The 22,843-nt window shown below is 38.2% G+C and overlaps 1 protein-coding gene across 1 annotated transcript in view; it reads left to right on the forward strand.

Moving 5' to 3' along the window:
- The window catches only part of LOC129764441 (organic cation transporter protein), a 77,854-nt gene that overhangs the window by 43,862 nt on the left and 11,149 nt on the right, over nucleotides 1-22,843 (forward strand). Inside the window, exon 3 of the mRNA XM_055763519.1 lies at nucleotides 1,684-1,942. Coding sequence (XP_055619494.1) covers nucleotides 1,684-1,942 — 259 coding nt within the window. The remainder of the gene's footprint in view (nucleotides 1-1,683; nucleotides 1,943-22,843) is intronic.

Below are 22,843 nucleotides of genomic sequence, written 5' to 3' on the forward strand. Positions count from 1 at the left end.
AATTAACTTTCAGACTTGGATACATTTTATTATTCGGAATTAATCCACAAACTAGAGACCCGAAGAAGTGTATAAGCTTAAAATGTTTTTTGTCAATAAACTAAAATAAAAAAATATTTAGTAGTTTTTATTTTTGCACGAATCATTCAAATGACCCCATATACCTAAGCTTGGCTTGGAAATCGAAGTTGACCATATATTGACAGTGGCAACATAGTTACACACCTAATAATATGAATTGACTGTAGCTATCTCAATATCATGCATATAAATAAAAAAGGAAGGTCAAATGTGTTGGTAAGTGGAAAACCCGAGGAAGAGATGGTTCAATAGGAGCCGTTTCTATTTTGTTGAATTCGTCTCTTCCCTTAGATCAATATAGCGTAGAGAAAATTCGGAAAATGGAATTCCCATATGTTCTACAATTACATCATGATAAGCGTTGTTAGTCCATTTGATGTTTGCGCTGATGAAATTGATCTTTGTTCGAAGGTGGAAATGGATTTTCAGGCGAAACAGCGCGTTCCAATATCTTCTATCTATATAAATATAAATGGAAGGCGGTGTTGGTAAGCGGGAACATTGTTATAAAAAAAATGGACGGGACAAAGTTCGCCGGGTCAACTAGTCGTGAAATTTTTAGTACGAATATCATAAAACAAAATCTCGAAACAAATCTGCTGTTTTCGACTGCGCGCAAAATTAAATGTGCTCTAAACACAATTAATTTACACTCGATATGTTGTTATGAAGAATTAATCGACTTCGCATCGTTTTTTTTTCAAATCTATATTTTTCATATCGTAAAGAAGAGCTAATTTGTTTTGGAAAGTTGTAAGCGTTTGTAATATCACAACGCAAGAAATAATCGCCAAACGATATCTGGAAATCTTTAACATCGACATTAGCGTAACAACTGTGATAAATGAGAATCATCGGTTTGTGTATTATAATCATTGCGGTTTTTGAAATTTGATTAGACTGTCCATCATTATTATCGGCAGCGTTGAAATATCCCCTCTGGTATTTGTTTATTCTTCAATTATTATAAGAGTTGACTGCTTCGAATAAATTTGTCTTGAGTTCTCATCGAAACTCAACACCGACAACACTTATGCTAAATGTTTTCTTGCTCATCACACGCACGATTGTTGAAAAAACAATTATGTATGAATCTACAATAAACCCCAAAAACACATGCTTATGAGAAAGGGTCGAGACGTTGTCTCATTCATTGTGTATAGAAATCATTGTAATCGATCCCATATTACAATACGCGGTGATGTTGAATCTCCTCAGATGTAGATGAAGATCTGAGAAATGACTTCTGTCACATCGCGTGTGAAAGATCTTTTAAATCGACATTAGCGTAACATTTTTTAATGAATGAGAACCATCAATCTGTGTGATATTATCGTTGCGGCGATCAAAGTCTGATTAGACTGTCCATCATTATCATTAGCAGAGTTAAAAAATCCCCTCTATCATATGTTAATTCTAACAAACCTTAATGTGGGAACGTCTTGAATATTAGTAATTCACAATAGAGAATTATCCAATACGTTATACTATTAAAAAAAACATCCATTCCTCCGTCGATCACATTTATTCATCAATCTAATTACCAAAACGATTGAATATCACAAACCTTAACCAAATATTTTTCCCCAAATCTCATTCCAGTTCGATTGGGTTTGCGAGAACACCTACCTCTCCACGCTAGCACAGTCGATCTTCTTCGTAGGTGCCATTGTCGGGGGACTGCTGTTCGGTTGGATCGCCGATCGATTCGGCCGTATCCCGGCCCTAGCCGGGTGTAACCTGATAGGATTTGTTGCAGGCGTAGTGACCGCGTTCGTTGGAAATTTCTGGCAGTTCGCCCTCTGCCGGTTCCTGGTTGGATTTGCCTTCGACAACTGCTTCACGATGATGTATATTTTGGGTAAGTGTGTGATTTTTTTGTGGTGTTATCAATGAAAAGTGAAAAGTCGTCGCAGGCATTGTACTTGATAGATGGGTAAACAATGTTGTGATTCACGGGAGCATAAACAAATCATTTTTGCCCCCCAGACAGGAGGGACCCCTGTCTGGAAGTTCGGAAAATATTTTCCATTTTCCATTTTTTTAAGTGCACGAATCATGATTATTACGCTATTGACGGCTGGATGCATAGATGCTGTCTGAAAATCGGTACCTTTCTGGTGGTATCGGTTCTTAAGCAACGGGGTGTCGTAGAACAAATTCCATGGAATATTTTGAAACTTCAGGACAATACCTAGAGCGTTACATAAGGGGTTTTTGATGATTCGAAAAATTGTCAAAATGGTGACCATTTTTGATAAAAATGAGTTATTTTTCATGAAAAATCGCCGAAGCTCATAAAAAATCGAAAAAATGTTTCAAAATTCGTACAACAATACTATATCCCTTGAGGTGACTTCATACTTTTGGTTGTAATTTTCCAACGACGTCAAATATCGGAAACTCCTTTTAGGACAACATTTCTGTGGACATAAGCTTCCTAAAAATGCAAAAAACAATAATTCGATTTTTTAGATTTTCCAGTCCGGGGTCCCCCCTTAAGAAACGTATATAAACATCCGTATGAACTGAATATGAAGCATTTTTTAATTTGGATAAATGCTTCATTGACAACACATTTCTGTCAATACTTAATAGCAGGGTCCAACATTTTCGAAAACGAAACATGAAAATTATTGTTCCTGTCAGTCTCTTCGTTTCGAATAGGTTTATTTTCATTCAATTTGACTACTACTCCACCCCGACATGTACTTCGTTGCCCACGTATATAATCTTATTTTACCGTCCATACAAATTGAAACGAAAACTTGATTTCTTATGCAAAAAAGTTGTTACACCATTAATGGATGGCTCCATTGTTTACCTACCGTGAACTCATCTACAATTTGTAAATGAGAAAGAGAGAAATGAATTCAGTATGAGAGGGGGGTCACATTTCTATATGCTTTTCGGTGAAAAATGAACACGGACAAAGTAAAGCAGATAGCGACGAAAACGTCCGAATGATTTTTATTTATGTTGACGAAGAAACTGCTGGAAGAAGCAAAAACACATTTCGAACTGAATACGAAGATTAATGGTTTCATAGTCCCTTGGCGATTTGGAGTTGAGTATGACTTTGCCAATCCTTGTTTGATAATACCTCTTCTAGTAGATACACTACTGGGACAAAAATTCACTCTTGGTTCTTCATGAAATGCCCCTTTACGACAACGGCTTGTTCTTCACAATCCAAACCTTTTCTCGAATCAACAATCTCTAATTTGTTGACAGCTGATCGATTTTTGAAATTGAAATTGATCAATCAGATAAATCAGAACGGATGTTCCTTAGCGCGATGACTTTTCTTTATTGAGATTAAAATTAAGACAAAATTAAAAGGGGATTTTTTAAAGACCTCCGCCATTCAAACAACCGAAGCGTTGGAATATATTAGGCTGTCAAAAAAGTCTTGCGGTATTTCCGCGAGGTGTCGTTGTAAGCGCGTAGTTCTAGTTGTATTCATTGTATCGAGTCATACTATAGCTTGTTGGAAAGGTATTTTTGCGCGCTATAATATAGTCCTTGACAGTGTTTTGTTTGGTTAAGTCGTTAGTGAGTTATAGTATCGCAAATATGGAACAAAATAAAGAGGAAATCCGACATATTTTACAGTACTACTATGACAAAGGCAAAAATGCATCTCAAGCTGCCAATAAAATTTGTGCAGTTTATGGACCCGATACAGTTTCCATTTCCACCGCACAACGATGGTTTCAACGTTTTCGTTCTGGTGTAGAGGTCGTCGAAGATGCGCCACGCTCCGGAAGGCCTGTCGTCGAAAATTGCGACAAAATCGCTGAATTCGCCGAAAAAGGCCGGCATAGTAGCAGCCGTAGCATCGGCCAAGAGCTGGGGATAAGTCATCAAACCGTTATTAACCATTTGAAGAAGCTTGGATTCACAAAGAAGCTCGATATATGGGTGCCACACACGTTGACGCAAAAAAACATCTTTGACCGTATCGACGCATGTGAATCGCTGCTGAATCGCAACAAAATTGACCCGTTTCTGAAGCGGATGGTGACTGGCGATGAAAAGTGGGTCACTTACGACAACGTGAAGCGCAAACGGTCGTGGTCGAAGCCCGCTGAAGCGGCTCAGACGGTGGCCAAGCCCTCATTAACGGCCAGGAAGGTTCTGCTGTGTGTTTGGTGGGATTGTCAAGGAATAATCTATTATGAGCTGCTTCCCTATGGCCAAACGCTCAATTTGGACCTGTACTGCCAACAACTGGACCGCTTGAAGGTAGCACTCATGAAGAAGAGGCCATCTTTGATAAATAGAGGCCGCATTGTCTTCCATCAGGACAACGCCAGGCCACACACTTCTTTGGTGACGCGCCAGAAGCTCCGGGAGCTCGGATGGGAGGTTCTTTTGCATCCGCCGTATAGTCCGGACCTTGCACCAAGTGACTACCACCTGTTTTTGTCCATGGCGAACGAGCTAGGTAGTCAGAAGTTAGCCACAAAAGAGGCCTGTGAAAATTGGCTATCCGAGTTTTTTGCCAATAAGGAAGCGAGCTTCTATAACAGGGGTATTATGAAGTTGGCATCTCGTTGGGAACAAGTCATCGAACAAAACGGCGCATATGATTGATTGTAACTAATTTTACAGATGATTGTAACTAATTTTATGAACAAATGAAAATTAAAAAAAAATACCGCAGGACTTTTTTGACAGCCTAATATATCTCATAATGAGATAGATAATGTATATATATTGATTTAAATTGATATAAAAATAGAATCAAATAATGTCATAATAACTATTCAAAGTTCATTTACACTATCAATCCCGAAATTCAATTGTGCACAACGTGTAATCCCATAAGGCCGTTTTGTGCTCAGATGGAGATTCAGCCATATTGAATGATGTTACAATTGGCATTTGCGAGATGAAAAATTCAGCTAGGCAGCTGCAGCTTTGATGTTCAAACAGAGGATGAACTTACGATTTTATCGGTCGTATACTATACAGATTGCACTTTACAGGGATTGCGGGAGCAATTAAAGTGGATAAGTCACACGAATGTCTCACTTTGAATAATTGAATAATTTACATATGTTTGAACAAGAAACCGCGTTTAATCATGTGTAAAGTTAATCTCTCTCGTATAGCGGGAGTGTAGCAAAATTCACCAAGTAATGAGTACTTCAATTAGTCACTGTATCGAGGTAACATTTGTACTTAGGGCAGTTAATGTGTCAGTTCGCCGCTTCCATTTCTAGATACTGTCCATAACAGCAGCGGTATGCTTCAAAGCACTTTGTTATGTCTCATTGTACCCCACCGCGCTACTGCTGCTGCCGACAGCCTATGCCTACAATGTCACTACGGGCTACCGTTTCATTCATAGAATGTGTGGAGTAGTTGTAGAGCTTGAAGAGAATCTTGTGCTTTGTGATTCAATCGGGCTTGCAACTCCTAGGCAAATGCACTTGGCCTTTTCATAGTTGAATATATATTGTTTCCTGTGGGGTAAGTTTAATCTGTTCAGCAAAAAAAAAGATTGCTTTTGCATAATGTAATGGTTGGAACCTGAAAATGCTCTCAATCCGGTAGCAACCAAGCCACCAAACGACTCGAACTCGGATATTTTCATTCCTACGCGTGTTGCAGGAACTCAATTAAGTTGTTACATTTTCTGACAGGTGGGTGATAAATTAGATCTTGTTCAACAACTGCCGCTTGTACTCCACCTGAGTACATCATGGTGAAATAGAACAAATAGAATACGTTACCGATTGACGGTCACATAGAGCATATTATGACTGCGGATCAATCATATGGGTAATAGCAGCCTGATTGTTGCAATCAACTACTCTGAATGCCTAGAATTTATGGTGATCCATAAGAATGTCGATGCTTTGTTGCAATAGATTATCTTTTTATTCGTTTTTGTTCAATCGTCTCACTAACCGGCTATCATTCTAGCGAACAAGCATGGAGAAGTGTTGTGACATTTATTAAGCGCGTCGAAATTGATTCGTTTTTTTTGCGTGCAGTGCAAGGGATCGCTGCCCAAGAATAATTCTAATGAACAACAATGTAGTAAACGGAGACTTCCCTTCTCAATAAAACCTTATGTGTAATATACCCATAACCCATAACGTTTCAGGGGGATCGATGTTTTCGATTCGTGAAGAAGAGAGTAGATTGTTATATTGATTCTTTTATAGCGATCTTAATTGGATCCTTGAAAACTTGTTCCGTGTGTTAAAGCCAAATGTCAAGGATCCATCAGCACAAAGATATTCCAGACGCAAATCTGGGATCGCGGCTTGAAATTCTGCCGGATTAAAGAAGAATAATTTTCAAAGTCAAATCTAGAATCGCCACTGAGGCCTATTTGGCCATTTTAACTATGGCGATTTACTGGAATGGGTCCCGATGAAGATTCTTCAATGCGGACAATTCTATTAATCAATCAAAACATGTCGTGCGATAGATGATTGGTCGCTCCCGGAAGCTCTCGAATGTCCTCACATTTGAAAGGAGCCTGAATTCCTCATATCGTTGGTTCTCGTCAAAGAAGGGTTCTACTGGTTTCTCAAATCGAAAGGAGAAGATGATTTGGGTGCATCTTCAGCTTCTCTATTAAAGAACGGATGATCGATGGTAGAGATGAAAATTGATACCCAATCATTCATCTGTGGAGGTTTTCGGTTTTTTGGAATTATTTTCGCCTTCTCCAAACGTTGTTGACTTGTTCATTGTTCATCGCATGGGCTGATTTGAACTTCGACGGGTTTGTCCGATGTACACACTGGTGTAGCATTCGCATCTGGTTGTTTCCTGATTTATCCGTCAGCTTAATTCTGTCATTCAGGTTGCACAAAATGCACGTTGAGATAAGCATCGCTGGCGCCAAAAATATGTTTAAGTTAAATAAATGCGAACGAAAACCACGAATAACTTCATTAGTGTCTTTCAAATACAAAATTGACCTTCGCTTGTCAGGCGATAGAACCACCGACAGCAGTATCCCACATGTGACACAATTTACACTCATGTAGACCGAAAAGTATTAGGCTGTCAAAAAAGTCCTGCGGTATTTTTTTTTAATTTTCATTTGTTCATAAAATTAGTTACAATCATTTGTTTTAAGTCAAATATGCGCCGTTTTGTTCGATGACTTGTTCCCAACGAGATGCCAACTTCATAATACCCCTGTTATAGAAGCTCGCTTCCTTATTAGCAAAAAACTCGGATAGCCAATTTTCACAGGCCTCTTTTGTGGCTAAATTCTGACTACCTAGCTCGTTCGCCATGGACAAAAACAGGTGGTAGTCACTTGGTGCAAGGTCCGGACTATACTGCGGATGCAAAAGAACCTCCCATCCGAGCTCCCGGAGCTTCTGGCGCGTCACCAAAGAAGTGTGTGGCCTGGCGTTGTCCTGATGGAAGACAATGCGGCCTCTGTTTATCAAAGATGGCCTCTTCTTCATGAGTGCTACCTTCAAGCGGTCCAGTTGTTGGCAGTACAGGTCCGAATTGAGCGTTTGGCCATAGGGAAGCAGCTCATAATAGATTATTCCTTGACAATCCCACCAAACACACAGCAGAACCTTCCTGGTCGTTAATGAGGGCTTGGCCACCGTCTGAGCCGCTTCAGCGGGCTTCAACCACGACCGTTTGCGCTTCACGTTGTCGTAAGTGACCCACTTTTCATCGCCAGTCACCATCCGCTTCAGAAACGGGTCAATTTTGTTGCGATTCACATGCGTCGATACGGTCAAAGATGTTTTTTTGCGTCAACGTGTGTGGCACCCATATATCGAGCTTCCTTGTGAATCCAAGCTTCTTCAAATGGTTAATAACGGTTTGATGACTTATTCCCAGCTTTTGGCCGATGCTACGGCTGCTACTATGCCGGTCTTTCTCGGCGAATTCAGCGATTTTGTCGCAATTTTCGACAGGCCTTCCGGAGCGTGGCGCATCTTCGACGACCTCTACACCAGAACGAAAACGTTGAAACCATCGTTGTGCGGTGGAAATGGAAACTGTATCGGGTCCATAAACTGCACAAATTTTATTGGCAGCTTGAGATGTATTTTTGCCTTTGTCATAGTAGTACTGTAAAATATGTCGGATTTTCTCTTTATTTTGCTCCATATTTGCGACACTATAACTCACGAACGACTTAACCAAATAAAACACTGTCAAGGACTATATTATTATTAAAAAAATATATTTTGGAAAAAAAGGACTCTTTATAGCGTACAAAAATACCTTTCCAACTAGCTATAGTATGATTCGATACAATGAATACAACTAGAACTACGCGCTTACAACGACACCTCGCGGAAATACCGCAGGACTTTTTTGACAGCCTAATATTAAAGGACTGAAGCGTTTGGAAGATTTCTTGAAGAAATGTGATCCAGCCCAACAAGCCCGAAAGAACTTATGAAATTATTCAAAGCAGTTCAATCTGAATATTAGTTGCTCGATGAAACTGAAGAATTAATTAAAGGGAACCTGGAGTGTCGTGCTAAGATCGAGGAGCAATATTTCCGTGTAAGGGCTGGTTTGCTGAGGTTAATTCCCGAGGTTGTCACACCATCATTGTATCACATTCGAGCGCTTTTGAAGTATCCCAAGATCATTCAACCATTCCTTCGGGACATTACACGAAATAGTGAGTGACATTCAGAAACACACGAAGGTGTTAATACAGCTGGCGAGTCTATTGCGCACCTTACTTATAAATTGGAAAGAAAAGTCTGGAGGACAGATTCGCTTTCCACGCGGCATGGGAGGAATCTATTGCATAGAATCTGCAGGCAACCAATGATGAAATGATCGAGTACTTGCAGAAAAGACCTCGTCTACTCCAATAAATTTTGTAAAAAGATAATTTGTTACAAGCTTATTCAATTTTTTTGCATTGATTTCAAAATAGTTTTCAAAACTGCCTTTCGATTTGCGATGCGATTATTATTTATTGAAAAATTAATCATCAAAGACGGAGGGGAAATTTTTCATTCAAACAAAAATATCTCTGTATTGAATAGTACTACAGGAACGTTATAGGAATCATATGAGGGTTGGTTGATAAGGCTAACTGGATTTGCTAAAAAGTAAAAAAAATGTGTTAGTCCATAAAATCTTTGAAAAACAGAAAAAAGTCGATTTTTCAATTCTTTCTGATATTTTTGTTCACTACATCTAAACACATTAAGATAAAAATTTGCTCGCAAAATATTCCAAAATTTGCTTGAAAATGATGTACATTCCATATTTATGCATTCATTCTCTGTACAAAAAAAACAAAAAAGTTCGTCCCGCCCAATTTTTTTTTTTTTTATCAATTGAATCCCTATTATCCGCGAGCGGATGATCCGCGGTGCGGTTTATCCGCGAAAGTTCCATAGTTATTCTCTGAACCTGCCCTAAATTTGACAATGAGTGGTAGGTTTTTGTTCTTCTGTTTTGGACATGACTTTCACATTATTTGACTACTGGTGTACACGACCTTACAGATGGATAGTTCAATGATTCCTGTATTTATAAAACATTGTTTTCATACTGAAATATCTGTTTTTTTTTGTGTTTGCACCTCATTTTTAGTCATTTGTTGTGTTATCCGCGATTTTCGTGATCCGCGGTGAGCTAGCCCGACTATTCCGCAGATAATCGGGGTTCCACTGTACCTTCAAACATTCACGTTTTCTTACTAAGCGCACGTTCAAGAGTCCAATCGCGGAACTGTTCATGGATTGATCTTATAATCGATCCTTTAAAATTACCTTTCACTATAATATTCCTAGTACTTCTACCAAAACTCGTCATAATAACATCAGATTATTTGCAAAGACAATTCTCGTTCAAGATTTTTCAACCACTTGCAAATAACACGTTTCTCCGCTACATGGAATAAATGATTGATACACAAAATATGGTAGAATAAAGCCAGCCCTAAATCTGACAATTCATTCCTCAAGTTTTGCTCTTATCAACACATTCGGCGATCCATTTTTTATCATATAGATAGAAGAAGAGATAGGAGTGCGTCTTATCACATTAAAATCCATTTCCACCTTCGAACAAAGATCAATTTCATTAGCGCAAACATTAAATGGACTAACAACGCTCGTCCCTATGTAATTGTAGAACATATGCGAATTGAATTTTCCGAATTTTCCCATTTTTCTTCAGAGTTTTCCGAAAATTTTCAATTGTCATGTTTGGATGGAATATGTTTGGTTGAAATATGTGTATTATTTTTATGGTACCATAATACCACCATAGAAACATTTCTCGTACCCAAAACCCCTTAGCAAAAGGGAAGGAGTTTCGAACCACCATAGAAACGTTTATCGATCCCTAAAACCTCTATATGCCAAGTTTGATACCATTTGCTTGATTAGTATTTGAGCTATTCAGGCCCCCTCCCCTTTAGAGAGGGGGAAGGATTGTCAAACCACCGTAGAAACATTTATTGCACCCTTAAAATCTCCACATGTCAAATCTGGTTTCATTTGCTTGATTTATTCTCGAGTTATGCAGAAATTTGTGTTTCATTTGTATGGCAAACATAACAGCCAATTAACGTTTAACGTTTGGACTGTATATAATTTTTTTCCTCCTCTCACCCCCATCTCTGAAGAACTCAAACTTGAGCATTCTAGAGTTGGTCCCCTTTTTTAACAGGACACTACAACACAGAGGTAAGAAGGCAAACCATAACCATTGAGATAATAGTTGGATTCCATTGAAATTATATTTTTTTAAGGGATCCAAAAAGAGCACATAGGTTAATTAAACATCATTTGGGTGGCTTAAACATTGTTGTCTAAAAAAGGGGAATGAGGCAGCAGTCTGCCCAAATTGTAAATAATCGAATCATATATCATAGAGTCAGTACATAATCGACTCTATATGTAATCGAGTCAGAACTGTATTACCTCATTTTTTTTCTTATTTTGTTACTTAGTCGGATCTAACTAATCAATTGGAAGACGAACAGTCAATGCCGTCAACGCGAATTACGATTTGTGTGACGTGAACCACGCGAGCCACAAAATTATGACATGGAGAACACGGAGATTTTATTAGGATTGTTAAAATTAGTTTAAATCCTTCAAACAATAAAATCCCAATATCGATATCATCAATTACGAAACGTTTTGTTATTGCAATACCACCACTTTTTTCGCACTAACAAACGTGCATGCGTTTTCGCCAATTTATTGCAAACCTTGGCCTTACAACAATCACCATGTCGCATCGCTCATGGCTTGCGGCTGTCACCATCTGAATTCGTCCCATAGCTTGCGTTAATGGTGCATTCAACTTTTTTGCTCTGTTTTGCCTCTGTAAACAATGCTATAGTACTTGCTACTATTTGTGTCCATTCTCCTCTTTTCCTATTCCACGTCGCCGTCAGACCCAAAACGCAGCTCTAGTTCAAGTTCAATGACATTGAGCATTTTTGCCAGCGCCTGCGGCTCAATGATGCGAAGATCATCTGAAATTGCATTGCTTCTATTCAATGACAGCATTTGGTTCTCCCTTTCCGCGACTGTAGTAACTGCAACAAAAAGGCGGACATGGAACGGATCGCGAAGAATCGTTCCTTTCACTAAGTGATTATTCCCAAGAGCAGATCAGGGGAGATTGACGATTTCCAAACAAATGAATCATTAATCGCTGGCTAGTGGAGAAAAAAATGTCACTTGGTACCGACAAAGCAATTCAGAGATTTGATATAATACAGTACTCGTTTGATAAGTGGGCTGTAAAACAGCAAAAGCAAAACATCAAATTGAGTATGGCGCTTATTATTGATACATAAATGGACTGCAACCCACTTAACGCACGCCCTGTTAATAATAAGTCCAGTTGAAGAATGTTCTTGCAAAATAAACACTAGAATGAAGAAGGTTTCCCCAGTTTCCAAACGAATATTTCCGCGCTGAAATGTATAGGCGCGTCACAAAAACATTAGGCTCATTGCCGGGAGCCAAGCAGCAGCCGACTAAATTGGTGTTTCAAAATGTACCTAAGCCAGCAAAAGTTGTTCGCAAACGAAGTTTTCAAACAAGCAAAAGACATTTTGTTTAATTTTTTTTATAAAAAATTCATCTCAACACCTTTTATTTATTGTGAGCAGTTCAAAAGTTACAGCCAAATTGCACAGATAACATACTGAACGACGCTTTGGAGTTTCGATGTTTGATGATCAGTTGCAATGCTTCTTATCCTTACAGTCACCAAAAATGAAAAGAATGCTATTGTGATATTCGAGGATAAAGAGGCGCCACTATAGCGTGGTTCCCCTTCCATTGTCATGGGAAGGATAGTTTTTAGTGGCAATAGTTAAGAATCAGGACTCACTGCGGTAAGTGATGTGGAATCTCAAACAATTGAATGTGTTCTAATACGCGGCGGAAGAGAATCTTAACTCTTTGTGGTTCTTTGTCTGCTCTCAGCCACCACAGCAAGAATCCATGCTAATCTTATATTTTACTCAACTAAGTATCAATTTATGCTTTTCTTAAACGAAGGTTGATGTATAGTGAACCTGTTCACGAATCAATACGGTACTCCTATGAGTAATAGATAAAGGTACTCAGTATCAAACAAAGTAATCACTCACACAAGACAATGCACAGTGCGTTGAATGCATAGAAATGTGGGAGTAACTACTGGTTCAAATTATGTTGAATGGTAGTTGTTTTTAAAAAGCAGAATAATTGTTTGCAATTGTTTGCATGTGTCTTATGTCATCTGAATAATCTCATGTATAAAATATCTTTGTTTGTTAAAAGTGAAAAGTGCTGATCTTTTCGGATACACATTGTTGGCATCAATTACACATTTATTCCATCAATGGCAAAAGTGGTTCATATTCAACGGATAATAAAAAAAATGTGTTGGTTATACTTTATGTGATTTACTCTTGGAATCTGTTTCGAAAAATTTCACGCGAAGACGAATTATTAAAAATAATTTTCATATAAAAAAATCACATGAATACACATACATACAAGTTTATACATATATATATATAGTCCACAATTTTTTTTCATAATCTTACATGTATCACTGCTTTTTCAAGAAAAAATAATTCCGACCAGTACGAAACCCATGACCAAATGTAATACGATCGCAATGGGTTAAAGGTTATTTTGCAAACAAAACCAAAAAAATCGCGCCAACAATAAATTAGACCGAACAATTTCAATGGAATAATTGGGAAATGTTAGAGGTCTCACGCAGTATGTTCTTATTTCAACACGTTGCGACGGAGTTGACTAATGCTCCTAGAACTCCTATATTTTCGATGTCTTGAATGACAGAATATCCTTACAAGCGTTGGTCAAAAACGTCCCTGGATAACCTGAGGAGGGAAACGAGAGAGTATCAATGAAACAGTGGATGATACATTTTTTGATTTAGTGCGCATAGATTTCTCGGATAATATCACTGGAAGGGTATCCGAAAGAACTCAACTTTTAATGTTTTCAAAGTTCGTACACAACATAAACCCTCGATATAGTAGCATGTAATAGAACTATCAATCTATTGTCGATACCTTCAAGACAGGTAAAAATTATAAGCCAGCGATGTGTTATATGATTTATTGTCAATACAATATTTATTATCAGGATTTTTTTTCTAGGTGAATATTTGTATGGCAAAACTCAGCGTTCATAAACCTGAATGAATTAGAAACTTAATTAAATGAAAACGAGAATGCATATCAAACCTCGCCTAATTTAATGGAATAAATTCAATGAACTGCTCCTCAAAGCATCGTATTTTCGAGAATAGAAACGTGGACATATGAGATTTTCAAGTGCGAAATTAAGTTAATTTCCGGCGGTCGTGTCATAAAAAGCACCAAGTAGAAACTTTATTGAGGAATGTGTCACAGCTGACTTTTCCTAATGTTCATCCCGACCCGAGAACTTCTCAAACCGTTTATCCATCGAATCCAACGGTTATTTGAATTTCAAATGCATCTAGTTATTCACGCATTTTTATGGATTGTAAATCAAATACGCTTTCTCATTTTCCGGCCAAGCTCATTCATTCAAATGCTGTTATGCAAGAAACCGCACACCTGTTTCTGTAAAATCTAGTTATTTATCAAATGGAATTTTACATTAACCACCTGGCGAGTGTTTTCAATTGTATGAGGTGTGCTAAATGATTCTACTTTTTTTTCTTTTAAAATATTTTTCATGAAAATTAATACACTTTTGCAAGTGGCATCTCTAAAACACGTATCAACCACTTTTTCATTTTTCGTAATTACGTTGAATATGTAGTATATTTTTGTGATGTGTGGAAATGAGAAGATATCATTAGGTGTCGAAATAGATGACCATCAGAACTCAGTGTTTTGAAACGACTAAGAAATAATCGGTTTGACTTGATTTTTTTGCAAACTGCAGCATCCATCACAAAAAAAAAATTTTTTTCAATCAAATGATCGTGCAATATTTAATGTATTGTGATGAAATTAATACACACAGCGTTTGAAAATTCAACAAAGAGGAATCCGAACACGAAAACATTGATTGAATAAAATTATGCTTGTTCTAGTTTTTGATTGGGGACTACGTCAAACCTTTCAATATAGCGCCCCATTTCAATTCATCAGGTGGAAAAAGTGTACAGATGTTGAACGTTGATATTTCTTTCATCAATGAATGGATTTTTTATTTCAAATATACAAATTAATAGGAAATATCACCAAATTTTTCACGAAGATAGAAAACAAGACAGTTATGTAACGAATAAAATAGGTAGGTTTTTCCGATTTTGCTCGTCGCTCGCAATTCTTGCATGCCTTCCGGATTACATTTTTTCTTCTATTTCACGTTGCATCGTTCAAGAGATATGAATGGAGTTGCTCTGTGGTTCCGGTACTTATTTTCCCTCCAGATAGCGATGAGTCAACAACGAGTAAACCCATATTGTACCGAGGTGTATTTTTTTTTTTTTTTGACGGAAGCCGTCAGTGTAATTTTGATCACTGTCGCTGAAGATTGCTTTCCGGGAAATGGCGAAAAATCGAAAAAAAATAGAAATCGAAAATTGACCAACATCAAATTTTTTTATCTGTAGGAGGATCAAGCATATTTTTTTCATACATTACAATGTGTGTTCTTAATACTGTAGAAAAACCAAATGTTATGCAAAATTGAATGAAATTGATGGTAGGTGGCTAATAAACAAAGCTATCTTTTGACGCCAAAACATTACCATATGCTTTCCATCGCCTTTGTTGAAACATGGTAAATCAATGGAAAGGGCGTACTAAATTATACCAAAAATTAAGACCATGATCTGAAGAAATGGTACCAAAATCCTATGCCTTCCTGAGTAGATAATTAGGAACTTGTCAGCTGATCCTCATTTTCTACAGTGAAAAGAATGACGTTATAGTGATTATGGATGACGAGACCTATTTAACGTTGGAAGGAAACGAATTCAAAACAAAATACATTGCTCACAAGTTCATTTATTCATATTCAGTTCATTCAGTTCTGCACACCTGTTTCTATAAAATCTAGTTATTTATGGGATCTGACATTAGTGGATATAGTGGTTCTCAGATTTTCATGAAAAGTGGTAGTTTTGTTCCTTATCGCTAAATACGAGGGTCACTATTTATATTTCGGGAATTGGCAACACTGATGTCATGTGAGTCCATCTGACGGTTCCATCGTAAAGTTTGACATTTTTGACGATATACGTACTCAGAACATTTTGTCATACGGACGCTATTTGTTTATTTTATATTTAGTTGAATGTTTGGTCTCGGCAAAAAAATGGAACTGAATCGTGAACATTTTCGTGCGATGATTTTTTACGACTTTCGACGTGGATTATCACAACAAGAGTGCGTCAATCAACTTAATTTGACTTTTGGAGATGAAGCTCCATCAAAAACCACTGGTTATCGCTGGTATAGTGAATTCAATCGTGGTCGTAGTTCGCTGTCCGACGAGTTTCTCGACTGTAGTGCCAGAAACATCGACTGTAGTGCCAGAAAACATCGATACTGTGCACGAAATGATTAAGCAAGATCGTCATGTAACCTATTATGAGATTGAGGCATCCCTAAGCATTAGTTCCACCAGCATATATGTCGATTGGAATAAATGCTTTGAAAATTGGTTTAAGCGCATGCAAAAGTGTATCGATCATCGTGGCGAGTACTTTGAAAAACAATAAAAATATATTCGCAGCTTAACTATTTGTTTTTGTTCCTATTCCCGAAATATAAATAGTGACCCTAGTATTAGACCCGTATATTTGTTTTATTTTTTTCATTTGGGTGCTCATTTCCATTTTATGGTGGTTCGAAAAATCAATTTCTCCATATTTTTTCCCTTAAATAACTTTTTTTTAAATTCAAAACTTTTGAATGGGAATTCATTTTCGTAATTATTGATTGTCTGAACATTCAACGCGTATGTCATATTGGGCGTTTTGTAACAGGCGATCGCTTCTATGAAAGCTTATCACGCAGCGCTCGTAGAACGCTCACCAAACAAACAATCAAACGCTAAATCTACCAAGAGAACAAACTTATTCTAATACAGAACAAGGCACAATGTTTTCTACAAATTATAAGATAATGTTAAAGCATTTCTATGCAGATCACTTATCTGCAGACTCGATTCCATTGATCAGAATTCTTCCTGCTGTTTTTGTTACGCTAATTCATTCTTTGAAATGTTTTCGTCGCCATTGTGTCAACCTTATTCTTTCAGCCAACCGATTGCAAGTGCAAAAAATATGACCTCATAATTTTCAATATACGAAATCGAAGAAAAAATTTAACGATTTCACCTAAATAATTAATTTTTTATCAGCACCTATTGCTATCCATGACCGTGCACTAAACAACATATCAAAATGCTCTAGGGCTCCGTACACTCGACGAGAACTTGCAAATATGCACTAATTGGCAATGCATGACCAGCTTTGGCGGTTCGATGGGATCGCGAATAATCAATTAAGCCGATAGTCGGCACAAACGTACACTGACTTTTTTTCCCAGATCTAATAAACACTAATCAGCTCATTTGCTCATGTCCGCTGTCAATCGTTGATATATTCATATCAAAGCCCATATCTCACACATCGGGATCGAAATGACGATGGCGATCCGTTTGCAGTAACCCCGGTTTTACACCAGCGATCATTATGTATATAATAATTCTGTCAACAATTATCTTACTATTATTCAGTCGAGACAGTCATCCCAATCGCACTCGGAAATAAATTCTCGTCATTGTTGATGACACACAGTCAGTTTTATTCGTATCTGATAAAATCACGATTTAATTAATACGGTAGTCGGTTTTCCGGTCAACGCTTCAGATCTTGTCTCGTTAGGGAATGTACCTATGTGCCACTTGAGGACTATGCAATGGTGTCGCTTTTCAACTTGCTAATTTCCGTTGAATGTGACAATATTACAGAGCTGCTCGTTTGCTATTATCTAATCGTGTTATTAGTGAAGTATCCGAGGAAGCTATTAGTACAGGGTACAGGGACATACAATTCGCGGAATGCCAAATGGTCTATTTCATAGTTGCCATTCCAAGCACATGACTTATTATTTCAAATTAATAATTAAAGAAAATTTGATGATGATGATGGTCCCGCCACCTTCCCCTATAGAAGTTTGAGCAAGACGAGTTATCTAGAAGATATTAACTTTTTTTGACGTAGGATTACATCTTTCGGGAACATATTGGGGTACAAATTGAAAATCAAAAATCGAGTACATCGTGAAAATTGTCCAATTTCAAACGCTTATTGCTCAGTCATTTCATGATGGATTGATGAAATGTTTGCGTCAATCGATTTCGGCATTTCATAACAATTTTTTATATTGAAGAAAATAATATATGTCATGAAACTAACTATAGAACAATAGAAAAATATCAACCGCTATCCTAACGGAAATTCCCACTTCTGATTGGTCGGAATTGACGACACATGCGGCGGGTCCCTAACAGAGACTTCAAAACCAAGCTGCCTGGGGAAAATTGGCATTGAAAATACATGAAAGTAGGGGGAACTTTTGTTCCTGCTGAAATGTATTCTCTAACAGAGACATCAAAACCAAACTTCCTGGGGGAAATCGGCATTGTAAATATATCCAAGTCGGAGGCAGTTTTATATTGCAAGTAAGGTGAGTGACTCGATAAATTCTAGCAAATTAAATTTAAATTTGGAACTTTAATGTTGGTTGCTTCGTGAAATTTCATATTAATGACCGATCGTGTATTGTGAAAAATTTTGCACAATATAAGTGTGAATTGTATATTGTAGCAGTTGTGTTAAATATGACTTAATATATGAAACGATTTATTTCTATTTTCATAAATAAAACCAAGGTGTGTTCCCGCTCGAGAACGGGTCGTTTGGTTTAATCTGTCTAATTTGTTGTGTTAATTTTCACCCAAGGAATGTTTATGTGGCGATAAAAATTGGAAAAGTGAAGAAATATTAGAAAAAGTTCTTTCCAATATGCTCCACATATGGGAAAGAACTTTAAGAAATTATAAAAGAAAATTTCGTCTTGCATTTCTAATATGTTTTCTTTATATTTTTTTTTATTTAAGTCATTTATTTTTACAGGCTCAGTTACATAGGTTTGAAGGAGCCGAACTCTTAGCTATACTTTTATTAGTATAGATCAACATGTTTCCTTAAATCTAGGGTTAATAAAGTAGGAAACCGATTACTCGCGGTCTACTCGAGATTAGAAGGGTGACATAGTTTCTTTTGGAAAAGGAGGGGATATAAGGATATTGTACAATGTTCACACTCGCATTCACACTCACGCTCATCATACTCAATTCTTAAATCTATTATTATATCTATAATGTATATACATTTCAGCTTATTCTATAGTTAGTCAGAAGGGAATCAGTCGCTCGCGAAGGAAAAAAAAAGGAGAGGATAAGGGTGTACGGACAATCACACACGAAGATCGATAGTTTTAAGGAAAACATATATTAGGGACATGTAATCGAGGTCTAACCGAGCCAACACATCTCTCATCGGTACATTGGGCTGTCTACCTCGGGTCCGAAGGGAGTTTTCTAAATTCGATCTGGCAACAAGATACACCTCGCACGACCAAACAACGTGCTCGATGTCGTGGTAACCTTGGCCACAAACACAGAGATTGCTACTGGCAAGATTGAAACGAAAGAGTAGCGCATCTAACGAACAGTGATTGGACATGAGTCGGGAGAAGGTGCGAATAAAGTCCCGACTCAAGTCCAGACTTTTGAACCACGGTTTGAGGCTAACCTTAGGGGAAATTGAGTGAAACCACCGGCCCAATTCATCTTCATTCCATTTGCGTTGCCAATTAGCGATGGTATTTTTACGGACTAAAGAATAAAATTCATTGAAGGCGATTTGACGCTGATAAATGTCGCCCTCAATCGCACCTACCTTTGCTAATGAGTCAGCCCTCTCATTACCCGGAATTGAGCAATGTGAAGGGACCGAGACAAAGGTAATGACATAACAGCGTCTGGATAAAGCACTCAAAATTTCTCGTATTCTCTCAAGGAAGTACGGCGAGTGCTTTTCCGGCCTCACTGAACGGATAGCTTCGACAGAGCTAAGACTATCCGTTACAATGTAATAGTGTTCAACAGGTCGTGAGGCGACGCTGTCCAGCGCCCAATGAATTGCTGCCAATTCAGCAATATACACTGAGCAAGGATTCTGAAGACAGTGTGAGGTGCTAAAAAATTCGTTGAACACTCCAAATCCTGTGGACTCGTTTATAGTGGACCCATCCGTAAATTACATATTATCACAATTGATACCCCCATACTTTTCATCGAAGATCGTTGGAGCGATCCTCGATCGTTGGTAATCTGAATATCCATGGATATCTTGCTTCATGGACAGATCAAAATGCACAGAGGAATTGATGTAGTCAGGGAAACAAACACGGTTGGGAATATACGAAGAAGGATCAACCTGCATGGAGATGAATTCATGATATGAACTCATGAATCCGGAGTGAAAATTTAGCTCGATCAGCTGCTCAAAATTTCCGATCACCAATGGTTTCATGACCTTACACCGGATGAAGAACCGAAGAGATAATAAATTGAAGCGATCTTTTAGTGGGAGTAGGCCTGCCAAAACCTCGAGACTCATGGTATGCGTTGAGGGCATACATCCCAACGCGATACGGAGACAAAGATACTGAATTCGCTCGAGTTTAATGAGGTGTGTTTTGGCAGCTGATTAAAAACAGAAACTGTCATACTCCATCACTGAGAGAATAGTTACAACATTATAAGATCTTCTGGGTGGGCTCCCCACCAGGTGCCGGTAATTGTACGGAGAAAGTTTATTCTTTGTTGACATTTTTTACTCAGATACCTAATATGGGCCCCCCAAGTACATTTGGAGTCGAACCAGACCCCAAGATACTTGAATGACATAGCATGAGTGATCGGTTTACCCAAAAGTTGAAGCTTTGGTTTTGCTGGTCTATGCTTCCTAGAAAAAACCACCATCTCTGTTTTCTCCGTGGAGAATTCGATCCCTAGCCCAATGGCCCAGGTTGAAAAATTGTTCAAAGTATCTTGTAAGGGTCCTTGCAGGTCGGATTCGTTTGATCCTACGACAGACACCACTCCATCATCTGCAAGTTGTCTTAGGCTGCAATTTTGTGTAAGGCAATTGTCGATGTCGCTTACATAGAAGTACAAAAGGGGGCTTAAACATGAGCCCTGGGGGAGGCCCATGTAAGAGAACCGACTTACTGCCGAATCTCCGTGAGAAAAGTTCAAATGTTTCTCACAAAGCAAGTTATATAACATATTATTCAATAGAGGCGGCAGACCTCGAGAGTGTAATTTGTCTGACAAAACCTCTATTGAAACAGAATCAAAGGCCCCCTTTATGTCCAAGAATACTGAAGCCATTTGTTTTTTTTCGGCGTAAGCCATTTGAATTTCTGAAGAAAGCAACGCAAGACAATCATTCGTCCCCTTGCCCCTGCGGAACCCATATTGTGTATCTGAGAGTAGGCCATTCGTTTCAACCCATCGATCAAGGCGAAACAAGATCATTTTCTCCAACAATTTCCGTATACAAGACAGCATTGCTATTGGGCGGTACGAATTGAAGTCGGACGCGGGTTTTCCGGGTTTTTGAATAGCTATAACTCGTTCTTGTCTCCAATCATCTGGAACAATATTATGCTCCAGGAACCGATTGAATAAATTCAACAAGCGATGTTTCGCCACATCAGGGAGGTTTTTCAGCAAGTTGAACTTAATTCTATTCTATAATTCTATCCCGGAGCAGAATTGTTACATGAAAGGAGAGCAAGAGAGAATTCTACCATCGAAAACTCGGAATCAAGATCGCACCTATCTTGTGAAATACCTCGAACAATTTTTCGTACGGGAACGGAATCGGGACAAACCTTCCGTGCAAAATTCAAAATCCATCGATGTGAATATTCCTCGCTTTCATTCGTTGAAGAGCGATTTCTCATGTTTCGAGCCACTTTCCATAATTTTTTCATTGACGTTTCTCGTGACAAACCTCCCACGAAATTTCGCCAATTAGCACGTTTTTTCCCTTCGATCAAATTTTTGAACTGATTCTCAAGGGCTAAATACGTTTGAAAATTTTCAGGGGTTCCACGTTTTCGAAAAGCTTTAAATGCATTTGATTTATCCTGATAAAGCTTGGAACATTGGCTATCCCACCATGGATTGGGAGGCCTTCGACGAATAGTGGAACCTGGGATGGGTTTCGTTTGAGCGCGAACCGCGCTGTCATATATCAAACGAGAAAGGAAGTTATACTCCTCCAATGGAGGTAAACCGTCTCTGGAATTGATGGCTAGAGTAATCGCGTCCGCATATTTTTTCCAGTCAATGTGTCTTGTGAGGTCATATGCCATGTTTATAGATTCAGAAGAACTCGACCCAGTGGTGATGGAAATTTTGATTGGCAAATGATCACTACCGTTGGGATCCTGAATTACATTCCACTTGCAATCTAACGATAGTGAATTCGAGCAAAGCGAGAGGTCAAGAGCACTTGGGTTAGCAGGAGGTTTAGGTACACGTGTTGTTTCCCCAGTGTTCAAAACGGTCATATTGAAGCTGTTACAAAGGTCATATATCAACATTGAACGATTGTCGTCGTACTGTTCCCCCCAGGCAGTTCCGTGAGAGTTGAAGTCTCCCAAGATCAATCGTGGCTCAGGAAGGAGTGAGCACATGTCATCAAGTTGTTTGCGGCTAACCGCATTCTTTATATTGAAGAAACCTATTTTTGCTGATAGGAAAAAAAAATATTTGTGTTCGGTATTGGTAATTATCTTATATTACATTGGTAAGTTTTTTTCTTTATTTCATCCGTACATATCACAGGAGGCATCTCGTCTAGGATCAGAGAGGGCGGTTTTCATCATATCTCGTTCCACTTCAATATCTTTTATCTGATACGCACCATCCTTCTGTCATCATCACTCGGTAAACACTGGTGGAGTGAACAAACAATACCCAACAACCAAACAAAACGGCCCTTTTCAGGGCCACCAAATCATGATCAAACAATTTTACCATGTAATTCTTCAAACATATCCAAAATCAACACATAGCCTAACGGAATCTTACGTGAACTATGCGGTCGTGTCTCGGACACAACCCTTCTGTGACTTTTTTTTCTTAGCTTTGAAATCAGTTTAACAAAAAATTTTATTATATTACATTAT

The sequence above is a fragment of the Toxorhynchites rutilus genome, chromosome 2 (assembly GCF_029784135.1).
Source record: "Toxorhynchites rutilus septentrionalis strain SRP chromosome 2, ASM2978413v1, whole genome shotgun sequence".
In the NCBI taxonomy this organism is placed as follows: domain Eukaryota; kingdom Metazoa; phylum Arthropoda; class Insecta; order Diptera; family Culicidae; genus Toxorhynchites; species Toxorhynchites rutilus.